We start from the raw sequence: 27,815 nt of genomic DNA, 5'->3' as shown, positions 1-27,815 counted from the left end.
CCCGAAATGGCTTGCTTACATTTAAAGCACACACTTTTAGTCACCTGTATTTCACCCAGTGTGGTATGGTGCAAGCTCCTGCACCTTGCGTTTATTGTGAATGACAAGCCTGCAAGCCTGTCATTTTATGAGAAGGATATTTTAATACAATATTCGTTTAATACTTAACTATTTATTGCCATAAAGGACAGATAACCCCTGGACAGCTACAGTCTACACTAAAGCCATTTTGTTTACATTCCACGATCAGTCAAGTCCCACCAAACAGGCTACACAGATACTAGTCCAGGCTCTTGTCATCTCTAAACTGGACTACTGCAACTCACTACTCTCGGGCCTCCCAGCCAGCTCCATCAAACCCCTTCAAATGATTCAGAATGCTGCAGCGTGCCTCGTCTTCAACCAGTCCAAGAGAACCCATGTCACACCCATCTTCATTTCCCTCCACTGGCTTCCTGTAGCCGCCCGCATCAAATTCAAGGCCTTGATGCTCACCTACAAGACTTTGTCTGGAACAGCACCTCCTACCTCAACTCTCTCCTGAAGGCTTACATTCCCTCACGCAGTCTGCAATCGGTTAGCGACCGATGCTCATTAGTCCTTACTCAGCGTGGCTCGAGGTCCCTTTCCGGAAGCTTCACACTAACCGTCCCTCAGTGGTGGAATGAACTTCCTACCTCAATCCAGACCGCAGAATCTAAAAACAGATAAAGACCTCTTCCCTGAACACCTAACTATCCCCTAAAATGACAACCCCACATTATTTATTTAAAAAAATTTTAAACTTACTCTGGCCCTTACATCTTTACTCTAGTTCGCTTCTCTAGAACTCAATTAAAGATGTATGGTAACACTACTTGTATTGTTCTCTGCTTTGCTTGTATTTCCTCATTTGCATGTCGCTTTGCATAAAAGTGTCTGCTAAATGAATAAATCCAATGTAAATGTACCAGGCCTTAATGTCCCAGCTATAACATTAAAACCAAAAGTAATGTTGGAGATTCAGCAACCATGTAGAACAAGGTTCTCTGGCTCGAAGACACACACACAGTGAAAACCGAACACTGCTCCTTATCCTGAGAACAGCATCCCCGCAGTGAAGCACGATGGTGGCAGCATCATGTTGCAGCATTGCTTTTCAAGAAATCATCAGGGACTGGGAAAGTGGGGGCAAAATAGATAGAGCCAAATACAGGGCAATCCTAAAAGTAACCCTCTTATAGTCTACAACAGATTTAAGGCTGGTGCAGATGTTCGCCTTCCAACAATGACCCGAAGCACATTACCAAAGCTACACTGGAGTGCTTCAAATCCAAGAACCTGAATGTGTAAGTATAGGTCACTCAAGGCCAGATCTCAATCCAATTGAGAATTAGTGGTGAGAATGCTGTTCACCAACAGTCTCCATCCAACCTGACAGAGCAATTATGGAAAGAAGAATGGGCAAAAATATCCAGTTGTCCAAAACAGATAGTCACATTGCAGTAGTAGAGTAGCAGTTCTTATGGTGGTAATTAACCATTTGTCACAAAGTTTTAAAAAATTGTCAATTCTTAGACATATTATGTAAATCAAATGTGCAAAATACCAGTTAAGTTCATTTTTATCCCAGATTGTAACTGTACAAAATGTGGAAAAGTTCAAGGTGTAAATACCTAAGCAAGGCAATGTATGATGGCTATTATTTTGTCAAGAGGCTGTTGTTAAACGCACTCAGAGGGCACTCTTATATCCTAATTAGTTATGTACAGTATGTAGCTAGATAACGATGTGAATGAAGAGCTTCACATTAAGCTTTACTGTATAGTGAATATTTGCGGATAAACTCTAGGCTCAGACAGCTTTATCTGGTAAAAAATGAACCCTTTTCTTGGGAAAATAGTACTGTATATCTAAAACTTGTTCTAACAGCACTCATGAAAGAAGTTTGGTTCCCCAACCATACGTAGATTCCACTTTAACCCCTAGGAGCGGCATCATGGTTGGAGTGTTGCCATCGAGAGAACATACTAACATTTATCTTCCAGCCTCAGCAGAACAGAGCAGGCACCGAACAATTTGTCATTTATTTTCATCATAGGGGCAAGCCACGGAGAGCTGTTTTTAGTCTGATTAAAGAGTCTGGTAGGCCTCCAGCCCCCTGTTGCCCATATGGTTCCACCGCGTCCGGTGATATAATTCATTTTGTCCTGGCAGCAGAGCCTACAACAGGAAGCATGGTGCAAGTATATGTGAGAGACAGTGTGTGGGAAGAGCGCTAGTGTGTGTGGGAGAGAGAGAGAGAGAGAGAGAGAGAGAGAGAGAGAGAGAGAGAGAGAGAGAGAGAGATAGAAATGCTCTCCAGTGACTAATATTTATTACAGTAAACATACCAGAGAGCGTTGCTGGTGGAACTGTAGATTGGCTCGTAACTGGCGACCTCCTGTGGACAGAAAGAGACTTATAGTCAACTTCATGGCTGAAGGGAGCCCTCTGCTGGTGGTAAACACTCTAACACAGAATCATGATCTCAGATTAGTCTGGGGAGCGATGGATATATACACTGACAGAAAACTTGGGTGTTTTGCTTCTTTTTTCTTAATAAATAAAAAATCAGATCTTAATCTGATATTAAGATCATTTTAATAAGGCGTGATTGCACTGTTGGTTTACAATCCATACAATGTACAAAATATCAGAAATAAAGCAATAATGGTAATTCTGATGTCATGGATGAGATATCTGCACTCACACTGGCTCACAAAATGTCACACAGCTTAGGATCAATGAGTCAGTCTGCATATGTTGTCAGTGAACCTTTTGAGGACAACGCAGACAAATCTTTAAAAAATATATAACATGCACTGATTTACATGTTCCAAACACACGGCGGTTTACCACGGTTATGGATATGTGACATCAAGCGGCCAAATTTTCTATGAATCTATGAATCCTAAAGACCGACATAGAACGCATCATATATAGAACACAAATGAGACACGAATGAACGTTCTCTTGTTTTGATTTGAGAATACCTCATTAAGAAACCCCCACCCACCCTGATGTTATGAATGTGACGTGTCTGAACCGGACCTCTGTATACATGTTGTATTAACAATGAAAATAATTACGCCGTTATTTTCCCATGCTAACGTTGACATTTGTGTGGAATTGCCCATAAGCATAAATCAGTGTAAGTTATATTCATTAATATCCTCTGAGTCAACAAGAATTCACGGCCCACCTCTATGACACAGCGCTGTCATTTCTTCTGCGTGTCGTGGAAGTGACTTTATGAAATGAGCTTTAGATGCCCGCTCGTGGTGAGAAACTATTCTACGGTACATCGTGCTGGATGGCACTGAGAACGCAGTGCGAGAGTGGCATGTGAAAAAATGACAAAGATCAAGAAAAGAAAAAAAAAGACTACTTTCTAGACACTGCACTAACTTGTCAGTAGGCGATGTGACGTTGGCAAGAATGGTGAAGTTGCTTCTGACAGTCCGGAGACTGGCCAACACCTAGTAGAGAGAGACAGGAGGGCCGAGAGGGCACGGTATCAACACCATTATTGTAATTCTTGAGCACAATTCATCATGTGATTCCATGTAGAATCTACAACACAGCTTACCTGAGCAAAAGGGGTGACTATGAGGTCCTCAGCATGGCTAGAGAGAGACAAGAAAGAGATATGTTTGAAATCTACACAGATAAAGCCTGTTATCTTTTATCCCATGCAATGCAACGCAAATGCGAGAGAATAAACTCATCTGTGCTGGGATGAGAAAGACTTGACACCACGTCAGAATGTTCATTACTATTGTTTAGAGTGCTTGTGCTGTAACTGTGGAGAGAAGAGGGCGCTTCCAGTACTGAAACATTAGATTTGGTAATTTAGGGTAAAGTACACGGGGTAAACGCTGCAGAGGTACTCCTGCAGAGTGGTTCACAGCGGTTATGCCTTTGGGCTGTGTGGATGGTGACCAGTGAAATGTTACGTGCGTTACGTGTCGGGTGTGTGAGGTGTTTTGGATGAGGCTGCTTACCCCTCGCTGTTGATGGAGGAGTTGCGGGACATGGTCTTCGGTGACATATCGTAGTCGGAGTCGGAGCGGTAGAGGAAAGACTCCCTCCTGCCACTCTGCGGGAAGGAGGGATGGAGCACCAGCCCCGGACTCGCCTGCAAATCCATTGGGCTGCGGCCGGGAGACGGTCCATTTTCACCTTCGAAACTGGAGACAGTGATATACATAAAGGAGATAGATGAGACGATGAGAAAGATTAAAGCTATAGAAAGAGGTCCAACACATTTTGTCGCTTAGCTCAATCATGTAGATTCCTTTACTAGAGGCAGGATTACTAGAGCCTCCTACTTTGAGACAGGACAAAGAGAGTCGTGCGCACAGACCGTCATGATCGGCTCTCTCTCCCCACATACTTTGCAGCAGACATTAACCGAGCATTTAAAGCGCCGAGACAGACAGAGCCTGAGCCACACGGCCGCCCCATTAGCATAAGCATCAGCAGCCTAATGGGAAAAGATCTTCAGCCTGCTTTGTCTTGTTTAGGATAATCACCGGTACATGCAGCCATTATCCTGACTGTAAACAACAGCGATGTCCACATGTCTGCAACAGTTACGAGCTGTGAATGGAACAAATACTAACGATAAGCACAATGTGTTCAATTGCTGGTTCCAAAGTATGTTAGTACAGTCGTGCTACACGCCAGAAGAAGTAAAGAGAGCTGATTGGTGTCCATGATTACTAAGGTGTTTACGACCCGTAAGCTTTCCGCCATCAAATCATCTCCGCACCATCTCTTCAAATATCAGACACACACATTATGGCTGCTATCAGCATAGCACGATGTCCTACAAAGACAAACAGACAGCGTGGTGTGGCATTTAGGAAAGTGAGTTCAGCGTACGCAAATCATTTCGGTCGCTCTAATTCTGCGCTGTATTATTCAGTGTTAAATCGTGAATGCTGCAGCTGAGCCACATGGATCCGTGCGTGTGTGTGTGTGGGTGTGTGTGTGTGTGTGTGTGTGTGTGTGTGTGTGTGTGTGTGTGTCTAGGGTCAGGGCCTAAGCCGAGGAGGAGTAGGAGGAAGGTAAAGTGGGAAGGTTTGCTGCTGTATGCTGAACCTTTGAGTCATCTCTGGGAATTCTGGGGACGCTGCAACACTCAGAATTTCAAACACACACTCATGCCGAAAGATGAAGAAACCGATGTGCAAATACTTCCGCGTCAGAGCCGAGATTTTCTTCTGTTTTTTTCACCCGCTGTCTTTTTCTCTGTTTCTGTCAGTCAGACTTCCTCCCCCTCACTCCTTTTCTCTCTCTAGGAGTCTAATAACCCTGTTCCCACACACACACACACACACACACACACACACACACACACACACACACATGGCAGATGCAGTAACGAAAGCCTGGCCACTCATTTCGTGCACTGATGAAGAGCTAGCCTGAGTCATTCTAGTGAGCACTAGTGCTGCCGAAACTGCACTACACAACCGCCTTTTCTTTTTTTTCTTTTTCTTTTTTGCTTGTTTATCATTGGCATGTTTATGAAAAAGACCAAACAAGCGAAAGGCCTGTCTCTGTCTCCTGTGTTGTTATTATCTCTCTGGAGTTTCTCTCTGACCAGGTTTGCTCACCCCTTCACTCACCACTTGCTTTAATTGCTCTGCTCCAGTCCAGTCCAGACCAATCCATCATTCCATACGCCCTCATCTCTTCCCTTCAATGAACCCTGATTTCTACCTTCTACTACAGACCTTCGTTTCCTTCTGCATCCTCTCCCCTTCCTCTCCGTCTTCCCTTCTTCTTATCGCCGGCGAACAGTTCCTAGCCAAGTAGCAAGGAAACATATCAGCGTGAAGAACCACAGAAGAGTGACTTAGAGCTCTAAACATTTACATTCTGTGGAAGCCTTGAGCATGTAGTGTTTTCTTCCAAAAGCTTTTCTTTTCCATCAAGAACCGTAGCAAGGTCAGGAACGTGCGTACAAACAAGTTTTTCCTGTAGGTAAATATAAATATAAATATAAATACGGACTTGCCCTTCCTTGCACTCGACAAGCAAACGTACACTGCAAACCTTTACATCATATCAAGTGGGAAATATCTCGAATATAGTCGAATCGGTCTAGTGTTAGAGATCAATCGTTAAAGACTATTAAACCTATTCCTAGACGTTTCGTTTGATCATTTCAAGCTTGAGATAATCTTGTTCTATTGCCAGATCGTTTTTTTTTTTCTTTTTTGCCTCTTTCTATAAATAAAGGATTCAAATTAGCCAAAATGATCTGGCAATAGAAAAGGACTATTTCAAGCTTGAAATTAGGAAACAAAAAGTCTCAAAATAGGTTTAATAATCTTCTTTTTTCCCGGTTTCTTGTGATCTTTATCACAGGATCTATTAGATAAACGCGACTATACTCAAGATATTTCCATGTGCTAAGACGAAATGTTTTGCAGGTTATACAGGGTCTTCAAAATGAAGCTTGGTTTCCTATTAGAGGAACTAATTATTTTTGCTTTTAGTTTTTTCTATTATTATTCAGAGCAAATTACATGTATTTATTTATTTATTTATTTATTTATTTATTTATTTATTTATTATTTATCAGTTGCACACATACAATATTTGTGTGTGAGAGTGTGTGTGTGTGTGTGTGTGTGTGTGTGTGTGTGTGTGTGTGTGTGTGTGTGTGTGTGTGTGTGTGTGTGAGTGTGTGCGAGAGAGTGTGTGTGTGTGCGTGAGAGAGTGTGAGTTTGTGAAGGGAGGGAGAGGGAGTGAGTGGGTGCACACGCATGCTCCTTCTTTCGCTGTCTCATCTTAATGTTTTCTGATGTCATGTGACTTTTTTTTTTGAGAAAAAATCTGGTGCAGCACCCTGTCAGTCTCAAGTATCATTCAGAGCGGAACACACACACACACACACACACACACACACACACACACACGTATATATATATATATAAATATATATATATATATATATATATATATATATATATATATATATATATATATATATATATATATATATATAATGTATAAAGCCTTAACAAACTTCTTTATCTCCTGATTCTCCTGTGTCTTCATGCATCCGTTCCTTCCTCTCATTTTTGTGTCACTTTGCCGCTGTCTTTTCCAGTCTTTCTCCATCTTCTCCCTCGCTCTTTGTTTATCATTTTGCCTCTGTAGCTATGACTCAGAGGTAGAAAAAGCAGGAGCCAAGCGTGTGTTGCTACACCAGTGCTTCAGTTCGTTTGTAGGTTATAGAAGATCTACGGATCATGCTCACAGAGCCACAGAAAATGACATTATTAAATTCAAAACACGAGCTGCTGTATCCGACAGCATCGACATACGTGACACACGTGTGAGATGATCGCGACTTCTTCTCGGCCATTAGCAGTGCATGCAGGATAAATACGCGGTTTAATCTAACGGCACAAATGAATACACCTGGCTGATAGTAATTAATATGCATCGGTAGTCAGGGGAAAAAATAAAACTAAATGAGATGCATATTTTACAAAAAACAACCCAACAACAACACACACACGTACACGCACACACTCCTGTCTCTGTCATGAACACACACACACGCAGTGATTATAGGCTGGCAGCTCTCTTTTTCGCTCAGTGTTAAGACAACCCCTGGAGAGCAGAACTCTGGACAATGACATGATGATCAGAGGGTGCACAGAGGAAAGGATTTCCGCCATCTGGATATATTTCCCTGTAAAACGATAAAATGCTAACATCAGAGCGTTCCTAAGCCACGGTAAACAAGCCTTCGCAAATTGACTGCCTTGTTTAATGTACCTGCTCTGCCTCCCTGAATTGTTAACCTTGGAGTGACTACAGAAAGTCTTGAAACCTGACAAGAATTGCAGCAGAGAACCAGGCTGATGAGTGTTCCAAGTGACGTGTGCTGGGGGGAAAAACCCCCAGAGAAATCCCACACGAGATGACCAACCAAAGGGTTTTTTAAGATTCATAATAGCTTTGAACACGTGGTATTGAAGGGGCATGGCGTGAGTCGAATCACTGAGAGGTTTAAAGAGTTACAAACCGCACATCAGTACAGTTGGACCACGCACAAAAAAAAGATTTGTTCGTTTGTATTTTCACAAACCTTATACCTGTGAAGTAGGTGTGAATTCACTGAGGAGAAAAAGACATCTTAGCAACATTTATCATTGTGAAGTAATTATATAACAAATATACGATCATTAAGCTTATTTCTAGACATATACAGTATCTCACAAAAGTGAGAATACCCCTCACATTTTTGTAAATATTTGATTATATCTTTTACTGTGACAACACTGAAGAAATGACACTGCCTTAACCCCCTTGGGCATGGAGTTCACCAGAGCTTCACAGGTTGCCACCGGAGTCCTCTTCCACTCCTCCATGACCACATCACTGAGCTGGTGGTTATTAGAGACATTGTGCTCCTCCACCTTCTGTTTGAGGATGCCCCACAGATGCTCAATAGGGTTTAGGTCAGGAGACATGCTTGGAAAGTCCATCACCTTCACCCTCAGCTTCTTTAGCAAGGCAGTGGTCGTCTTGGAGGTGTGTTTGGGGTCGTTATCATGCTGGAATACTGCATACTGATCATGCTCTGCTTCAGTATGTCACAGCACATGTTGGCGTTCATGGTTCCCTCAATGAATTGTAGCTCCCCAGTGCCGGCAGCACTCATGCAGCCCCAGACCATGACACTCCCACCACCATGCTTGACTGTAGGCAAGACACACTTGTCTTTGTACTCCTCACCTGGTTGCCACCACACACGCTTGACACCATCTGAACCAAGTAAGTTTATCTTGGTCTCATCAGACCACAGGACATGGTTCCAGTAATCCATGTCCTTAGTCTGTTTGTCTTCAGCAAACTGTTTGCAGTCTTTCTTGTGCATCATCTTTAGAAGAGGCTTCCTTCTGGGACGACAGCCATGCAGACCAATTTGATACAGTCTGTGGCGTATGGTCTGAGCACTGACAGGGTGACCCCCCACCCCTTCAACCTCTGCAGCAATGCTGGCAGCACTCATACGTCTATTTCCCAAAGACAACCTCTGGATATGATGCTGAGCACGTGCACTCAACTTCTTTGGTCGACCATGGCGAGGCCTGTTCTGAGTGGAACCTGTCCTGTTAAACCGCTGTATGGTCTTGGCCACCGTGCTGCAGCTCAGTGTCAGGGTCTTGGCAATCTTCTTATAGCCTAGGCCATCTTTATGTAGAGCAACAATTCTTTTTTCAGATCCTCAGAGAGTTCTTTGCCATGAGGTGCCATGTTGAACTTCCAGTGACCAGTATGAGGGAGTGTGAGAGCAATGACACCAAATTTAACACACCTGCTCCCCATTCAAACCTGAGACCTTGTAACACTAACAAGTCACATGACGCCGGGGAGGGAAAATGGCTAATTGGGACCAATTTGGACATTTTCACTTAGTAGTGTACTCACTTTTGTTGCCAGCAGTTTAGACATTAATGGCTGTGTGTTGAGTTATTTTTGAGGGGACAGCAAATTTACACTGTTACACAAGCTGTACACTCACTACTTTACATTGTAGCAAAGTGTCATTTCTTCAGTGTCGTCACATGAAAAGATATCATCAAATATTTACAAAAACGTGAGGGGTGCACTCGCTTTTGTGAGAAACTGTAACTCAGGTCCAGACATATTTGGACAATGACAAGGTCATTGCTATTTTAGCTGTCTAAGACAGAATGAGTGTAGGCTCGAAGTGCAACCGTTCAGCTTTAATCTGAGGGTATTGGGTGAACATTGAAGTAATTACAACACTTTTTGCATGTGGTCCGTCCTTTTTAACGGACCAAAAGTAATTGGTCAACTGGCTTCTCAGCTGTTCCATGGCCAGGGGTGTGTTATTCCCTAAATTATTTCACTTACTATACAATTAAGCAGACCTAGGCTTGATTTCGTGTGGAATCTGTTGCTGTTAACTCTTGATTGTGAACTCCAAAGAGCTGTGACTGCCAGTGAAGCAAGCCATCATTATGTTGGGAAAAAAAAAGCCTATCAGCTCAGACTGGTGAGCTAAGGAACACTAAAAAGGCCTGGAAGACCATGCAAAACAACTATAGCCGAAGAGAGAAGATCATTTCCTTTCCATTGCGAAGAAATAAAGAACACTTGGACAAGTCAAGAACGTCCTCAGGGAGGTAGATATATTAGTGTCAAAGTCAATAATCAAGAGAAGACTTCACCAGAGTTAGATACAGAGGGTTTATCACAAGATGTACACCAGGGGGAAGTACGTGAAACATAGGAAGACCAGATTAGAGTTTAGTAAAAACATGTCAAATGTTCTGGAGAAACATCCTATGGACAGGATGAGACCAATAAGATGAACTTGTAGCAGAATAATGGGAAGACAAGAGCATGGAGAAGGGAAGGAACTGCTTATGATCTGAAGCATACCACCTCATCTTATGGTGTGCGAGCTTACAACTGCTGGAGCAACTGTTTCTCTTGTATTTATTGATGATGTGACTGCTGACAAAAGCAGCAGGATGAGTTCTGAAGTGTTCTTATTATCAAATTCAGTCAAAACTCACTGGACGGAGCTTAATACTGCAGCTGGACCATGGAAATCTAATAATCTAATCTAATGAAGTGAAACATTAGTTGAACGAGTGTATGTTCAGCATGTTTTTACTGGCGAAGATATCATTTCGTTTTGTTTTTTGGAGTGAGGGCAGTGGTGTACACTTTCCAGTGCTTTCATTTAAGATAATAAGCATCACAATGCATTTAGCAAAAGAACTGAAACTTCAGCATGTAAAGGTATGTTCCTCAAGCCAAACAATAGCACTCATTCAAGCTTTTCAATTAGTTCATCATTAGTATTAGTACCTAGTTCAGTAGCAGGTCTGGTAGCATAACTGCTTTTTAAATCAGGTACAGTACCCTTCAGAATTATTGACACAGTTCATGAGAAGAATGAGAAAAAAATCTGAAAAAAAAAAAAAAAAAATCTATATATATATATATATATATATATATATATATATATATATATATATATATATATATATATAAAAGTGTTGGTGTCTCATAGCCCAGGGTGCCAGAACATTTTTTAATGTTCTCTCCATGGGATTCCTCTGGGTTCTCTGGTTTCCTTCCACCTCCCAGAAAAATGCCAGTATGTGGACTAGTGATTCATTTAGAAAATGTGTGCAAAATGTGTCCATCAGGACTCTGATCCATCACGACTTTGATCCATCACAACTCTGATTCCATCATGACTCTGATTCCATCACGACTCTGATCCATCACGACTTTGATCCATCAGAACTCTGATCCATCAGGACTCTGATCCATCACGACTCTGATCCACCACGACTCTGATCCACCACGAAACTGATCCATCATGACTCTGATTCCATCACGACTCTGATCCATCACGACTTTGATCCATCACGACTCTGATCCATCAGGACTCTGATCCATCAGGACTCTGATCCACCACGACTCTGATCCACCACGACTCTGATCCATCACGAGTCTGATCCACCACGACTTTGATCCATCACGAAACTCATCCATCACGACTCTGATACATCACGACTCTGATACATCACGACTCTGATTCCATCACGACTCTGATCCATCACGACTCTGATTCCATCACGACTCTGATTCCATCAGGACTCTGATCCATCAGGAGTCTGATCCATCAGGACTCTGATTCCATCACGACTCTGATCCATCACGACTCTGATTCATCACGACTCTGATTCCATCAGGACTCTGATCCATCAGGACTCTGATTCCATCACGACTCTGATTCCATCAGGACTCTGATCCATCACGACTCTGAACCATCAGGAGTCTGATCCATCACGACTCTGATCCATCACGAAACTCATCCATCATGACTCTGATTCCATCAGGACTCTGATCCATCACGACTTTTATCCACCACGAGTCTGATTCCATCAGGACTCTGATCCATCAGGACTCTGATCCACCAGGACTCTGATCCATCAGGACTCTGATTCCATCAGGACTCTGATCCACCACGACTCTGATCCACCACGACTCTGATCCATCACGAGTCTGATCCACCACGACTTTGATCCATCACGAAACTCATCCATCACGACTCTGATACATCACGACTCTGATACATCACAACTCTGATACATCACGACTCTGATTCCATCACGACTCTAATCCATCACAACTCTGATTCCATCACGACTCTGATCCATCACGACTCTGATCCATCACGACTCTGATTCCATCATGACTCTGATCCATCACGACTTTTATCCATCAGGACTCTGATCCATCACGACTTTTATCCATCAGGACTCTGATCCATCAGGAATCTGATCCATCATGAGTCTGATTCCATCAGGACTCTGATTCCATCAGGACTCTGATCCATCAGGAGTCTGATCCATCAGGACTCTGATTCCATCACGACTCTGATCCATCACGACTCTGATTCATCACGACTCTGATTCCATCAGGACTCTGATCCATCAGGACTCTGATTCCATCACGACTCTGATTCCATCAGGACTCTGATCCATCACGACTCTGAACCATCAGGAGTCTGATCCATCACGACTCTGATCCATCACGAAACTCATCCATCATGACTCTGATTCCATCAGGACTCTGATCCATCACGACTTTTATCCACCACGACTCTGATTCCATCAGGACTCTGATCCATCAGGACTCTGATCCACCAGGACTCTGATCCATCAGGACTCTGATTCCATCAGGACTCTGATCCATCATGACTCTGATCCATCAGGAGTCTGATCCATCAGGACTCTGATTCCATCACGACTCTGATCCATCAGGACTCTGATCCATCAGGACTCTGATCCATCACGACTTTGATCCATCACAACTCTGATCCATCATGACTCTGATTCCATCAGGACTCTGATCCATCACGACTTTGATCCATCAGGACTCTGATCCATCAGGACTCTGATCCATCATGACTCTGGCAGGGGTAAAGCGGTTACTGAGGATGAAAGAATGAATAACATTCACACACAATTTGGAGACACCAATCCACCTAATGCCATGTTTCTGGGAAGTGGGAGGAAACCGAAGAACCTTGTGGAACCCTACAGAGACACAGGGAGAACTTATGAAACTCTGCACAGTCTGTAGCATGAGCTCTGGATCAAACTGAGGACCCTGGAGCTGTGAGGTGTCTGCTACCTGCTGGGACCTATTTCATAAATGTGAAACCTTTTAGTTTGGCCTTAGATGTGCTTAATGTTATTGAACTCATTATGTATTTTTTTAATAATCATTACTTGTTTTGTGTAGGTCAACACATCCTGGCTTATGGGTAACGTAATTTCATCTGGAATATAGTCAAATGTATCTAGTATTTCCTATTGTAAGATTACAGTAAACCAAATATAAGATTATTTATCCTATTTATAGACATTACTTTTATTTTTTTTTATTAATTTCAAGATGAAATGATTACAAATTTCTAGAAATATTGACAAATTTCTAATAATCTTATATTTGGTTTAAGGTAATCTTAGAAACAGAAATACTAGATACTGTACATTTGACTATATTCTAGATATTTTCTTGTGCAACAATGTTTTTTTTTTTTTTGCAGTGCAACCATCTAAATCTAGATCTAGTCTCTTTTTTGTTTTCTTACTTTCTTTCCCCATGGTTATAATGTGTAAAATAAATAAATAAATAAATAGATAAATAAATAAATAAGTAAAAAAGAAAAGAAAGATTTCATGTGTATGCAACCAAGTATTTACACCCAAGGAAAGTCAACAATACAGTTCCTAGGAAATAAGAGCACATGAAAAAATAATATAAATGCAAAAATTCAAGAATGACAATTTGTTTGCATATATTTAAAATATTCATTTGGGGGTGTTAATAATTTTGGCACATAGTTTTATTCTATTGTTTGAGAGGAAATGTTGAATTCCTGTGCTTATTTTGATACAGTACAACACCCCTGACATCGTCTTCACCAAGATCTCAACCACATCAAACCTCACAGTAACTCCTCTTCATGTATCAGAGTCATTTTCTCTCCCATTGATCCTCAACACCACTCCACTTCTCCCACAGAAATGCTAAAACCCTGTCTCCATCCTTATTCTGCTATACTGTACTCTCATCCCTACCACCAATGCCTTCTTTTTCAGATTTGCCTGTTGACACAGCCACTTCTACTTTCTGCACCTCTTTGGACTCAGTCCGCTCTTTGACCCACAGCAAGTCGGCAGATTGACACCTTCCAGCCCCTGGCTGTCTGACATTTCGCATCTGAAGAAACAGTGCAGCGCGCTGAGAGAAAATGGAGGAAATGTAAAGCAACTACAGATCTTACTATCAGCTAATTCTTGCTTTTTTTTCTTCTTCTCCTTCTGCTCTTCCTACCACCAAGACAGTCTTCTTTCGTTCTAAAATAAACACACGCATCTACAGTATGAGCCACATAAATGATCCTTTTCCATGCAGCTCTCTTCAGCTCTTCAACACCTTACTTTCTCCTGCACTTCCCTAGCATTAATTGCCTTCTGTATTATGTATTGCTTTTCATATTATTATTATTATTATTATTATTATTATTATTATTATTATTTATTAACTTGGGTTCGAACTCGTTCCATTACCGATTGCCTTTTGTACTCGGTATGCACTTAGGTTTGACAGTGGTCTTCTTAGACCACTCTAGATCTAGAACGACACTATATGGCCAAACGTTTGTGGACGCATGACTGTCACACCCATATCAGCTTTTTGAAAATCGCATTACAGATTTATTCCCCTTCTGCTGTAATAATGCACTCCAGTCTTCTGGGAAGGCTTTCCACTGGGTTTTGGGGGTGTGGCTGTGGGGATTTGTGTTCATTCAGCTACAAGAGCGTTAGACTCCAGGTCCAGTTCATCTCAAAGGTGTTCAATGGGGTTGAGGTCAGGTCTCTGTGCAGGATACTCGAGTTCTTCTACCGTCACACACCACATCTTCATGGAGCTCGCTTTGTGCACAGGGGCGTCATCATGCCGGAACAGTGCTTGTGCCTCTTAGTTCCAGTGAAGAGAAATTATAGCGCTACTGCATACAAAGACAGTTCTATACAGTTGTGTGCTTCCAACTTTGTGGTAACATTTTGGGGAAGAACTTCAAGTGGGAGAATTTGCACTGAGACATACATACACTAACCACTGTTGTATTTTTTTTTTTTTTTTTGTGACAAAAAAAAACCACAGGCCAAAAATCATCAACGTGGTTATAAATCTATGCATGCTATTAAAATGCCTGGGAGACACCACAGGCACTCACTCTTTTTACAGCAAATGGAAATTGATTTTTTTTTTTTCATCCCGTATATATCAATGCTTTGAAGCTGGAGTGAATGGGCTGATAAATGAATTAAACCTAGGAGCATCTATACCATTTTTTTCTGATGACCTCTTGACAAATTGTTCATTAAACGTGAACATGGTGCTCACAGGCTTTGCTGGCACAACAGCCTGGCCACAACCTATGATGGAGCTCTGAGTGTTTTTGTGATGTTCTAACGATAAAAAAAAATGCAGATATGAAGGATACTGTATTATAAAGGGCCCAGTTGATTTTTTTCTCACCTGAGATGGTGCTTAACCCCTCCTACACACACACACATACACACACACACACACACTCATGCAGCTGAATGGAGTGTGACAGTTATTTCCTACCTCCGCTTCCTAAAACAGCAAAGCACAGATGCTTATTTCCAAGTGTGCACCAAAGCCCCCTACACCCCTTCTACCGCCTCCCTGTTCTGAGCTGCAGCTGATCTAGAGCAGTGGGGGAAATGGTCTATTTAGTTGCACTGCCACTCTGACTGCACATTACAGCAAGGCCACAGCTCGACAGCCTCACTGGTGACTCACTGGTATATTTTAGGAAAAGCATAGAAGTGCATTCTTTACCCCTCTCCCTCTAGCCTCCAGAGCATTGTTACAGCCAGTATGAACTGCACATGATGTGTATTGCCAACCCAGTCATCCACCTGCCCACCTGCACTGCCTCCCTCCCCCACAAGGTGAGACCCAGGGCTATCTCAGTTCCATGCCAAATGTCATAATCTGAGTCCAGTGACCTTCCCTGACTCCTGCCTCATGCACGCTGTACCAGTCAGACTCAGCCAGGCAGGATGGCCTCATGGTTATAATACAGGCTGGGGAGGATTATAGCAGATTATGCAGTATATAGGATCAGAGATGTGCGCCGAAAGTGGCCCAGCACCGGAAGCCCACCAGCAGCTTGCAAATTCACCATGCTGTTTTGCTTCATATGTAAAACCATTCACTTGGGACATACTCGAGACATAATATGCAAGAGGCTCCATCCTGTGCTGTTCAGAAAATCCATATATCCTTCAGAAGGCTTTTAAAGCAAGCTGGGTCCGCCTGGTCTACCCAGACGAATGTTTTGCCAGACCCACTCACATGCCTGTTTGCCATTCACTCAATGTTTCACCATATTCCTGTGAAAGCCACCTGGGACACCTATCAGTTCACATTAATCCCAACCTTTTCAGAGCATTCTTGCAAGAGCTGAAACTTGGTTTCACAACAAGCACAGCCCATGAGTCCAGTTAATCCCTAACCTCAAATCATCACCTGAACCTCCATGGCAATACAAACTCCACATATGCAACTTATAATAAAACACTAGTCTGCAGAGACTCCATCTGGCTGTAACCTCGCTATAGTAACTTGCTCACTGTAAATCATATTGCACCCAGGCCCCTGCTGTTCTCAAACCGTCTCAATCAGTCTGCATCACTGTACAAGTGTCTGCTCCATCAAAAAGCCAGCAGCCATCGACCTGCTTCCCACCAGTCCCACCAGTTCCCCGTTTCACATCTTCAATTGCGGTCTGACTAATTGCTCGTGACGTGCTCGACGGCATTCTAAAGACTCCCACTTCTCCCACTTGTCTCTCTCCATCTTGCTCTCACATTTCACATTAACACACTCCCCTGAGTCCCCAACCCTGGTCATTTAAATTCTTCTCGCAACACCAGGGTTCCTTTAGGATAGGAAAACGAAATAATAAAATGGCTTTTGACACCTGACTGTTCTAGTTTAAAGACTGTACATCCTGAAGCGTTTAACGATTTGCCACCTTGTGTCTGCATTTTCGAAACGAAATCATATTCAATCTTTAAAAACCAAACAAACCAATATATTAGTCTCTAAATACGATCGTGAGAAATATAGATGAACTGGCAAATAAAGCGATTGGGAAGGAAAAAACAGATTGAGAGGCATGTTTTTCAATAAAAAAAAAAAAACGGTTCATTTCGTCTGCTGGTGTTGGAGCACATTTATGAAAATGTGACAACATGAGCCACATTACCCAGCTGGCTGAATAAAAATAAATACAGATGCATGCTGAAACGTCATACCATCGCGACCATATTCTCTAACAACGCCAGTCGACCTGCAGTGTGTGAGATATGTGCTATTGATGAATAGAGTTCTACGTTCTAGAAGACCTAATAATGTAGCTCAAATAAAATCCAAGCTCAGTAATGAGACGTTAATTAATATCGATTTTTGGTGCCACGGATCTAAAGAGTCGCAGTAAAGAGACTGGTAGTGCCACCGCTGGTACATGCACTTTATGTCAGATGGTAATTTGGAACGCATCTCCTCAAGTTCCACCCAATCCTGATCTCCAAGCACAACCCACACATGAAGAGGTATTTTTAGACGATCACCCTATCTCTGAGATGGAATGCGTAACTCCCTCTCTGCGGGCTGAGACTGCTGAGGTTCTGTTATTTTAATCCAGACTGGAGTGAGAGAGAAAGAGAGAGGGAGTGAGTCATCAAGAGCTACCTTTGTCTCACTGTAGAGATGCCTTCCCCTCCACCACTACCTCTCCATGTTTTCCTGTATCTAAGATAGGGCACTTTCATCCTTAGCATAAGAACCGCAGAAGAATGGTGGAGCAGTTTAGATTATTAACATATTATGTTTGAATATTTAAGGCATGTTTAATGCTTGGCTGCAATGTCCTTTACGTTCCATGGCCACCGGAAGCACGCCTCATCAAATGGGTGCCGTTCTCTCTAGTGATATTTAGCCACCGGGTTTCAATTGCTTTTTTTTGGAGGCATTTTAGGGGTCCTTACTGAAAATATGAAGAATGCTGGGTTTAGATAAGTGTTAACTTAGGATGCAATTGTTCCCATTTTTGACTGATCTACTTTAGCAGGAAAGTGTTCTTTGTGTCCAGGTCTGAGATGACTCACATTTGGTCATATCACAAGATTGCTGGAACACACACCCATTAGAAAAAATATCTAAAATGTTATCTTTTTTTTCAAAATGAACTCTATAGTTTCCCCTAGACAGCAATGAAATCCTTTAACTGGAAAGAAAGGGAAGGATTTTGCGTGAGATAAAAGAGAAAAGACCTCAGTAATCTCACATACACAATCTCCTCTTGAGCGGAGATCTCAACCAGGTCACACATTATACTCGGTAGTGCCACATTACTAAAACTAATACAATACTAAGTAACTTTACCACGTTTACTACAGGCATATTTATATATATTTGGGGAGATTACTTTTACAGTTTACTTCTGATGTGATATAATGCCTATATATATTCAAACACTCTGTGCCAAGTAAATTATGAATGATGTAAATTTTTTTGATGTAATAATACAGGCATGACCAGTATAGAGTATTCAGTATTGAATATGCTAAATATTCATGTTCTAGTTATTCATTGTCCTCATTAAACTGTTTATTCCATTTTACATTTTTTAAACTAATATACTAATATACTCGGAATACATTTTATCAAACATTTTCAATTGTATTTGGAGAAGAAATTTCAATTTTATCTTAACAATTGATTTTTGTTGTTGTTGTTGTTGTTTTGGCACCATTTTGACAGATAGATAGATTGCATTAGCAAAGATAACGTCAATAGCTATGTCAGTAAGGTCATGGTCAATGGTGACCCTGTCGTGTTACTAAATCAATGACTGTATATAAAGGTGGGACTCAAAAGAGAAGCCAAAATGTCTCAGAGGCCCTAAATTTTTTTAACCCTGTGCATTCCCCTGTGAGTAATCAGGAAAGGACCCAAAGCTTACATTTTAGGTTTGTGTATATGGTATTTGGCAGACACCCTTATCTGAGGGTGAGGGTTAAGGGCAGCTTGCTAGTGCTGGGAACTTGAACTCACGCCCTGCCAATCAGTAGTGCAACATCTTACCCAGTGAGCTTCCTCAGCTTCCTTTTCACAAATTATTTTATGGAATAGTGTTCTGTATCTACTTATTACAAAATCATTCGACCCTGATATCTCCACTAGTAGTTTTACTTATGATTAATGTGTTTTTATAGGAGTCGTTTGATTCTAAATAAAAAGGGTGTGGTTGATGACGTGATTGACAGTTTTGGACGTGAATACGAATTTCCAATACGCCTCTAAAGCTCTTGAGAGTTCTGTAGCATAGTTACATATTGTTTGGCTGTAAATTGTTCTAACAGATCCCCAGTAGGGAGTTCTCATTTTTATGTCAAAACTATTGTACTTATATTATAACTACCAATCCAATGTGGGTGAATGAAGTGATGGCACAAACCAAGGCCGCTAAAACACTCGCTAAATGTCATAACAATTTATTGACTGTATGACCTTATCTAACACTCAAAGTAGCTTGGTAAGGTCATTCATTTTTAAGCAAACTCCACTGACAGAATGAGCAGCCGCATAAAAGAGCAATTTTCCATTCGGGTGTGTAACTTACTGCAGGTGACAGATGAAAATTAAGGAAAGCATTAATCCCCCCTCAAACAATTTGTTGTGCTGAGTGTAAACATTGACTGCTGTTCACCAGCGGAGTTTCAGTTCACACATTACATTAGCTACTTACATTCATTTGATTGAAATGCTAGATAACGTCAGTTTACTAACAAATAATAGCTCAGTCAGGCCACCTATCATACATTGTAACAGAGAAGTCGCGGGCCAATTAACATCTATCCACAGGTCACATTTGGTCCTGGGGCCAGACTTTTGACATCCATCCATTTTTCATTCCACTTATCCTACACAGGGTATGCGGGGAGCCTGGAGCCTCTTCCAGGGAACTCGTAGCACAAGGCAGAGGACACCCTGGACGGGGTGCCAACCCATCACAGGGTAAAATCACACACGCATTCACTCACAATTTAGAAATGCCAGTCAGCCTACAATGCATGCCTTCGGACTGAGGGAGGAAACCAGAGTACCTTTAGGAAACCCCTGAAGCACGGGTAGAACATGCAAATTCAGCATACACAGGGTGTGATGCTAACGGCTAAGCCGCCATGCCCCCGAGCCTAACGTTTTCACTAACCAAAAACAGGTTATGCCAAAGTCTCATTCATCCTAACGTGGATCATTTGGATTTGTACAGAACTGGTGCTGAAATCATAACGACTATGACACGCACACTGAACATCCTTGAAACACACTCATTAACATCTGACTATATATTATAGAACTGTGTAAGAGCAATGATTTATAATTCCACTATCCAGTTTCACACAGAACATGATGGCTTCCCGTTGAGGTCTGGTTCCTTCTCAAGGTTTCTTCCTCATGGAGTTTTTCCTCGTCGCTGTTCCCTCTGGCTTATTTATTAAGGAATGAAATATTTCATTCCCTATCTCTGAATTTCTGTACAGCTACTTTTTGCACTTTTTTCTCCACTGCTAAAATTGCTGTATAAATAACATTTTTAATTCAGTTATGCCATTTATACGGCTCTCAAAATTGTTTCACTATCTCAAAATAATGAGGATGTTTCTCAAGATTAGGGCTTAATTTTACAGATGTTTTATATCAGATATTGGTAACATTAAGACTGTTCTGCAATGTAGTGCGTGTAGTGTTATGTCCGCATGGATAGGCCCCATTTTCAAGTGAACGCTATTAATCATATCTGACGGATGAGAAACAACAGGTCGATTATGCGAAACGCTTAATATCGTAGACATCTTGTCTGACAGCACAAGAAACAAACAAAAACTGTCTGAAGAATTTCATCATTTGTATCGATCTCTCCATTCTGCACACACCTGGTACAGTTCCCTGGTATATACATCTGTTTCCAAATGTATGTTTCTCTCCTGTGAAGAACAGTTTATTAATGAGTTTCGTCTCATTTGTTCAACCTTCAAAATGGATTCATCACGCCAGATTAGAAGACACCCTGATATGGTTCCCGGGTATTATAGCACATTAAGGATGCTAACTGATATAATATGAGGAATTAGAACCGTGAGAGTGGATATAAGCTAAATATGGAAAACACAGGAGAATAATTGTTGATATTTCGATCTGAATATTTTCTTTCGTTCCATCGGATTACGTACTGATCAGCCTGTTCAGGGATGTTTATTTCAACACATCAGATGTAGAAATTTCCCCCAAAACAGTGCAATGAAACAGTCTCTTTTTTTTTCACCTGTGGCACAAGATGTTAACACCTACGCACTTAAATATATAACTATGCATGAAGAAAGGAAATGTAATGGCATAGAAATTACAGATAGTAATAGAGGAAGTAAAAATAGTCATTAGGGAATGAAAGGAAAGGTTTTCCGAGCCGACTGTTTTGTCTTTAAAAGCAGCATGGGCTCGCTCCACTGGCCTTCAGGCAAGAGTTGCTGGCATGGAGTGACTGCCTGTAGAATGCCTACACTAAACATTTTTTTTGTACCTGACTTCTAAGAATGCAATGTTCCATAATGCAGAGATTTCATCTTCTGTGAATATCATGGTGCCGAAACCAGTCTTGTGCTGCAAAGCTGTTCCTAACATACTAGTCCCATGTCAGTGTTGCTGCTGTGATGAGAATGATCCGTCACCTTTTCTACACGTGACTGTGGCAGACAAATTGTGCGTCTATTTTATACAGGCGGTGAACCTGATAAACTGGCCAGTCAAATCGGATAGATTACATAGAGTGTAATGTAATGTGGTTTTACATGGGTATGAAGCTACATGAAAGCGATGTGGGTTATCTCATCCTCGGGCAACAAACGTGACCCTGATATCTCAAATTCTGTGGAACTATTTTAGGGAATTAACACCTATAACTGAACTTTCGAACGGATGGATGGATGCTCTATTCAAACACTTCAGCTTTGTCTTGCCTGCTGCTTTGTTTTCCTCATCCCTTTTGTCTCTGTGTCCCTCTCATATTTCCTCAATGGATATCTTTGCTCTCTTGCTAATCCACAGTCAGTGAACTGCCACCTCTCGCTCTGTTCATGCATATATATCTCTCCTTGCTGATGGACGATCGTATATATATGAGAGAGCTCCTGCTAAGTGTTACGTTCGTACTAATCTACATCGTGATTTGAGTGATGTTCATAAAAAACAGGAGCTCTACGAGATAACAGTGTGAAAGACCTCGCGATCTGGAACTGGCTCGAGAACGAATAAGGGAAAATAGCAGGCTACCCTGACGCTATTCACAAAGCTTTCAAATGATCAAAGGCTAGAAACAAAGCAAGTTCAAACAAAACTGAGCTTTGGATGAGTGTCAAAGGTTAAAGCCTCCTGTAGCTGGCACGCCTGGTGTACACAACTGGCAACATTCTAGTGGGGAGAGAGAAAGAGGGGGGGGGGTGCTTTTTAGTTATGCAGGAGAGCTTTCCATTTCCCCTGGTTGGTAGTGTGAATCCCAGCCATCTTGAATCGCTCCAAGATATGGATCCAATATACTGTATTTCCACTGGGGAATCAATTTCTGTCCAAATAAGGGGCAATTAAATCCAACACTAAGTTATGTTAGAAAATAGATATCATCAGACTGTGCTGGTGCCAGCCATCTTTTAGGCTTATCTCTCAGCGAATTGGGCTTATTAGGTTTAACGTGGGGACAATTAGCCAAGCTTTACAAGCCTTAACGTGAACATCATCCACGTAAAACCTTCAGTTCCATTCTCTTCTGGTGACAGCCGCTGCGTTTGGGAACAGAAGACGTGTTAATAAAGCCAGAGAAATATTAAAGGAATGTTTGCCAAACGATCTTTAAGAGATGAAAAATAATAATCATAAAAAAATTGAATCAAATAAATATAAATCCCTGGTGACACTGTAAAAGTTTTAAAGGAATAGTTTACTCTTTAAATACTAATTTGGCTCACACTAAAAGCTAAGACGTGCCAGATAGCATGATCTCATTTGCATAATCCTTAGCGATCCCTACTGTCTTTTATCCATTATTACCCCCATTCCAATTTTTTACATTGACTTAAGCTGAGAGGAAAATCAATAGACAGACTCTCATATTTTTATTTTCATTTCCACATTCTTGCCCACAGAGACGCTCGGCCGGATGCCTTGTGCACACTGAACACAGCTAACGGATTTGATTCGCTGATACGCTGCCGATCAAAAGAATGATGCACCTTATTAGACAGCGTCACAATAAGTACAGTCACAGTCAGTTGAGGGTTCGCTTGATCATACGGCAGAGTCTAGCGCAGAGTCTAGCGTTCTCAGTATGACAGAGTAGTGAGTTGTACGTGCACTGTGTGGTTTTTGACCTGCCAGATTGGTGGTGCGTATTACTGTACACTGGGCATCCATCACTACTTTATCAGTAGTAAAGCAAAAATAAACCTGGGGGAAGGGAGAATCTGTAGTTGACTGATGACAGTGTATAGTGCTAAGTGATTGGCTAACAAGTCCTGGCTGACTGCATGATAAAAGGCTCTTTCTCTCTCCGTCTCCCAGCAAGCTGTTCCAGCATGTAATCGCAAAGGAAGAACCAGCAGTATGGCCAAGCAGACTGGATGTCTCCCACTCTGTCTCCAGGCACACGCAAATACTCGGCATGTCTCTCACATGCAGCCACTCGATCCACACTGACACGCTCTCAAAATGCAAAATTCTGTAAATACCAATATAGGTTTCAAAATTCATAAGCGACAAGAAGTGGAAAAATCTAGATGGTGCCCTCATGCATCGGTGCAAGGCTAAAGGACTTGCACTGCATGTGGACAAGAAAAAAATAAATTTTCTGTGAGGATAAGTCGCTAATTATGTCAGGATTGTTGGTCTTTTTTTTCCATTTTTCCAAAATCTACATCTAGCAACACATTGGTTTACAAACAGAAAAGACGACACTCATGCTGAGGGAAAAAAAACGTGCCTTGAATGCAAGAGACGGTCCTCTTGCTGCTGTATTCATAAGTAGCAGAATACAGCAAGGAATCTGAAGTCATATCAAAACACACTGAGTGCTGAGGCTGGCTGGGTTTAATGTCATTCCAGTGCGAGCCTTGGGCCTTTTCTCTGTTTATTTATAGTACATTGACAGGAAGACAAGCCATCCTACGCATATGCCCCATTCAGCTGTGATGATGTGAGTGACAGTGCCGAGTACCAATCATAGCCAGGGCTCCTTTCTGATTTGATTTTGGCCAAGTGGGTGATTGTTGTGAAATCCTGCATCACTTGTCCTTTAAAAACCCTCACTTCTCCTCTCTCTCTCTTTCTCTCTCGTTCTCTCACGTGCTCTCTCTCTCTCCCTCTGTCTCCCATTCTTACTTCACACTCTTAGTTATTTGTGCTGTCCTCAGCCCTCAGCTTCCCTCGACCAAAGACCCAGACTGTCCTTTTGCATCCCATCACAGCCAACATGGTTTAAACAGAGCGAGTGACAAGTGTCCTCCTCTCCCATGCCTGCTAAGCGTCTTGTCAGCAGAAAGAGCGCGGCCCAGGGGTGAGTACCAGTGTTACAGTGTGTCAGCATCACCATCCTCTTTCAGGACAATACTTCGGGCTGCTGTATCAGGCAGGTATAACTGGAAAACATCTGGTGAATAAAGATAAGCATGATCCAGCCGCTTCAGGCCTCATTATAAGAACAACGCAAATCAAAGGAAGACTGGGGAAAAGTAGAATAAAGGGAAAGAGAGAGATGATAAAGCTGGTAAACAAACTGCTGAGGTCCATTAAAAACATTTCTTGCTGATTTATTTACAAAAATTTTTTTTAAATTCTTAATTCATATTACATGCTTAATTGTCATCAAATATGAATGGCCATTAAGCCCCAGTGATATTAATGACCTCTGTTTTGATTCTCTGTTTCAGACATAAACACTAATATAAATGTATGCTACAGGATGTGTCCACTAGCAAATGTTGGGCTTAAAACTTACTGGTAACAAAACAATAGCAAACTGAGTCTGATAGAGTTTTATTGTAATCAACAAATGATTATAGAGTTACTGTAAGTTTTGAAAAAAATAAAAGTGTACCCATCGGGCATTCTCTTTACAGACGTTCCCATAGTCAGGGTCACGGCCCAATATGGGGTCACTTGAATTACAAATGGGCTCTTAAGACAAACTCACAATCTCCTTGTTTTTTATTTCTTTTAGAAATGAATATTAGAAAAATATCAATAAAAAGACGGATTTTGTGTGCTAATATTTGAATTTGTTCCTGGGAGTCACACTGTGTAATGTGCATGGCACGTTTACAGTAAGAGTGCAGATGCTATTTTAATCCTTTTCACTCTCCTGTAGGGTTGTGACTCAAATCGCATACTTATCTACTATTCTTAACTGATATTGAGCACTAAAACGATTCGATTTTCCTGTTTGAGTTAGCAAAAAAAAAAAAGAACATTCTCACGTCATCTTCAGTCCTACAGAAAGCTCTGTTTTGTGTACCAGTCTTCTGTACTGTAAGTAAATAATTAGTAGATACTTTTGAGTGTAAGGTCAGCGCTTTCGATTTGGAGCCGCAGCTCATGACAACAATCACAACGACAGCAGGAAGTTTGAAGAGAGACAGAGCTCATCCGTGTGTTTAACCTCGCAGTGTATGAAAGTGTTAAACATTTTACGGTTTGACTCGGAAACCTGATGGACAGGGATGATTTGGCTCTGACGTGCCGTCAAGTGAATGTCGCTTTTAAATCTTTTGGATGTAGATAAGATATGCAGTGGGTGTGTGAACAATGCCACTCACAATGCCACAGCTTCTGTGCACATCCAAGTATAAACCAGGCTCCTCTTTTTCACGTCAAGCCGTATCTCTCCACCCTGGCATGGATTATTTCCAGAGAACAACATTTCCCACTAGACTGGTCAGTGCTAGGAATAATGTTTGTAGTCACTTATGTTAAACATACATACGTATGTTACTGACATAATAAAATGTTCAAATGATACAGTCATACTATATTATAAATCTGGAATAAAAGAATTCAGGATGCTCAGGCTTGGGGTCTCAGAACATTCATTTGGGGTCGTTTGCCCAAAATGTTTGGGAACCTCTGTATTATAGGATGATGTTCTTACATCCAGATGTGTTAAACAACTTACATCTAGATGTGTTGAAAACTTCTTCACCTGTGAAGACTGTTAAAAAGGATAAACCATCATGAAGACCAGTGAGCTGTCTATGGGAGAAAAGCAAGCCATTTTGAAGCTGAGTAAAGAGGGATAATCAATCAGAGGTACACAAGTATTTGGCATAGCCAATACAACAATGTGGAATGTCCTGGGAAAAAAAATGAAGCCACTGGTGTACTGAGCAACCGGACATGGAACGGGTCAGCCAAGAATAACAACAGCAGGTGATGATAGAAACATGTCCAAACAAACATGCAATCTTGTTCAAACCCTCACTGTTCAATAACTGGATAGTGGCATGCTAGGTGTTCTGTGCTAATCTTTGTGCTATGCATCCAATCAAAAGGACAAGGAAATTACATTGATCAAATTATGATAAATAGTATATTATGACAGGCTCATGAGCGTATCATAAAATTAAATCCAAGTATGAAATGAAATCGGATTTGAGAGCAGCACGAACAAATTAGCCATGAGTGCTGGAGTCCCTGCTGTCATCAAAGGGCCATTCAGTTGGCTTTGTTGTTACCAGTCAGTGTGCAGCAGAGTGTGACTCTATTTGATCAAACCTCGAGCTCATTCGCCCATTCCCAAGAGTCAGTCCCTCCATGCAAGGAACCAGTTCCTTGCGTAGATGATGAATTTGCCCCCAGTTCATTCAGATGAACAAACTGTGAGGTGGGACAGTTGGGAAGTGTTGTGTAGCAGGATCAGTTCCATGAGAAGGAGCAGTGTTCACATATTTTGTGGCAAAGGGGAGAGCATGAGTAAATGGGACGATCTGTCCCCAGTGAATGGAAAAGTGCTTTACCGTGTCCACAGTGCTCTGCTGACTACGATGACTAGATGACTTGGAGAGAACAGTGAAAGTACATCAGAGAATGTGCCTCATTCTATAACAGAAAGACCTTGAAACCTTGAGACCTTGTCTGCTATGTATCTTTGTTTGCTCACAGGAATGCAGGTTTGGCTTCAGCTATTTTAATTAGAGGTTCAAGTATAACATACCTATTATGATTCTGTTCTTGGAAACTGTGTAGATTAAATCATAGCTCATACAGTCTGTACATAGAGGTGGACACATCTGTCACACTGTGGAGCATCTGGATGTACGAATCACTGATACCTCGAATCAAGAGGACAGGGGATCAATTCCCATGTGGATGATATGATTGATTTGTGCTTTGCATTTTGTGAGGGATTTTATGCAGTTAAGGCGGGGTTATAGCTGAAGAACGGCTGAGTTTAAAGTATTAAGCATACTGTTTAACATTCTTCACCTTACCTTTAACTTGACCTATGCGTTTAGGAGTAGCGGCTCATCCAGAGCCCGGCTGTTTAT

General features: G+C 41.6%; 1 protein-coding gene across 1 annotated transcript in view; it reads right to left on the bottom strand.

The window, feature by feature from the left end:
* pde4a (phosphodiesterase 4A, cAMP-specific) overlaps positions 1-27,815 on the bottom strand; it is a 78,313-nt gene that overhangs the window by 33,375 nt on the left and 17,123 nt on the right. Inside the window, exons 2-5 of the mRNA XM_017455210.3 lie at positions 4,026-4,211; positions 3,611-3,647; positions 3,430-3,500; positions 2,373-2,422 (exon numbers count right to left, since the gene is read on the bottom strand). Of these exons, the coding sequence (XP_017310699.1) occupies positions 2,373-2,422; positions 3,430-3,500; positions 3,611-3,647; positions 4,026-4,211 (344 nt within the window). The remainder of the gene's footprint in view (positions 1-2,372; positions 2,423-3,429; positions 3,501-3,610; positions 3,648-4,025; positions 4,212-27,815) is intronic.

The sequence above is a fragment of the Ictalurus punctatus genome, chromosome 24 (genome assembly GCF_001660625.3).
Source record: "Ictalurus punctatus breed USDA103 chromosome 24, Coco_2.0, whole genome shotgun sequence".
In the NCBI taxonomy this organism is placed as follows: domain Eukaryota; kingdom Metazoa; phylum Chordata; class Actinopteri; order Siluriformes; family Ictaluridae; genus Ictalurus; species Ictalurus punctatus.
The sequence above is the reverse complement of the archived record's forward strand: the minus strand, read 5'-3'. Positions and strand labels throughout refer to the sequence as shown.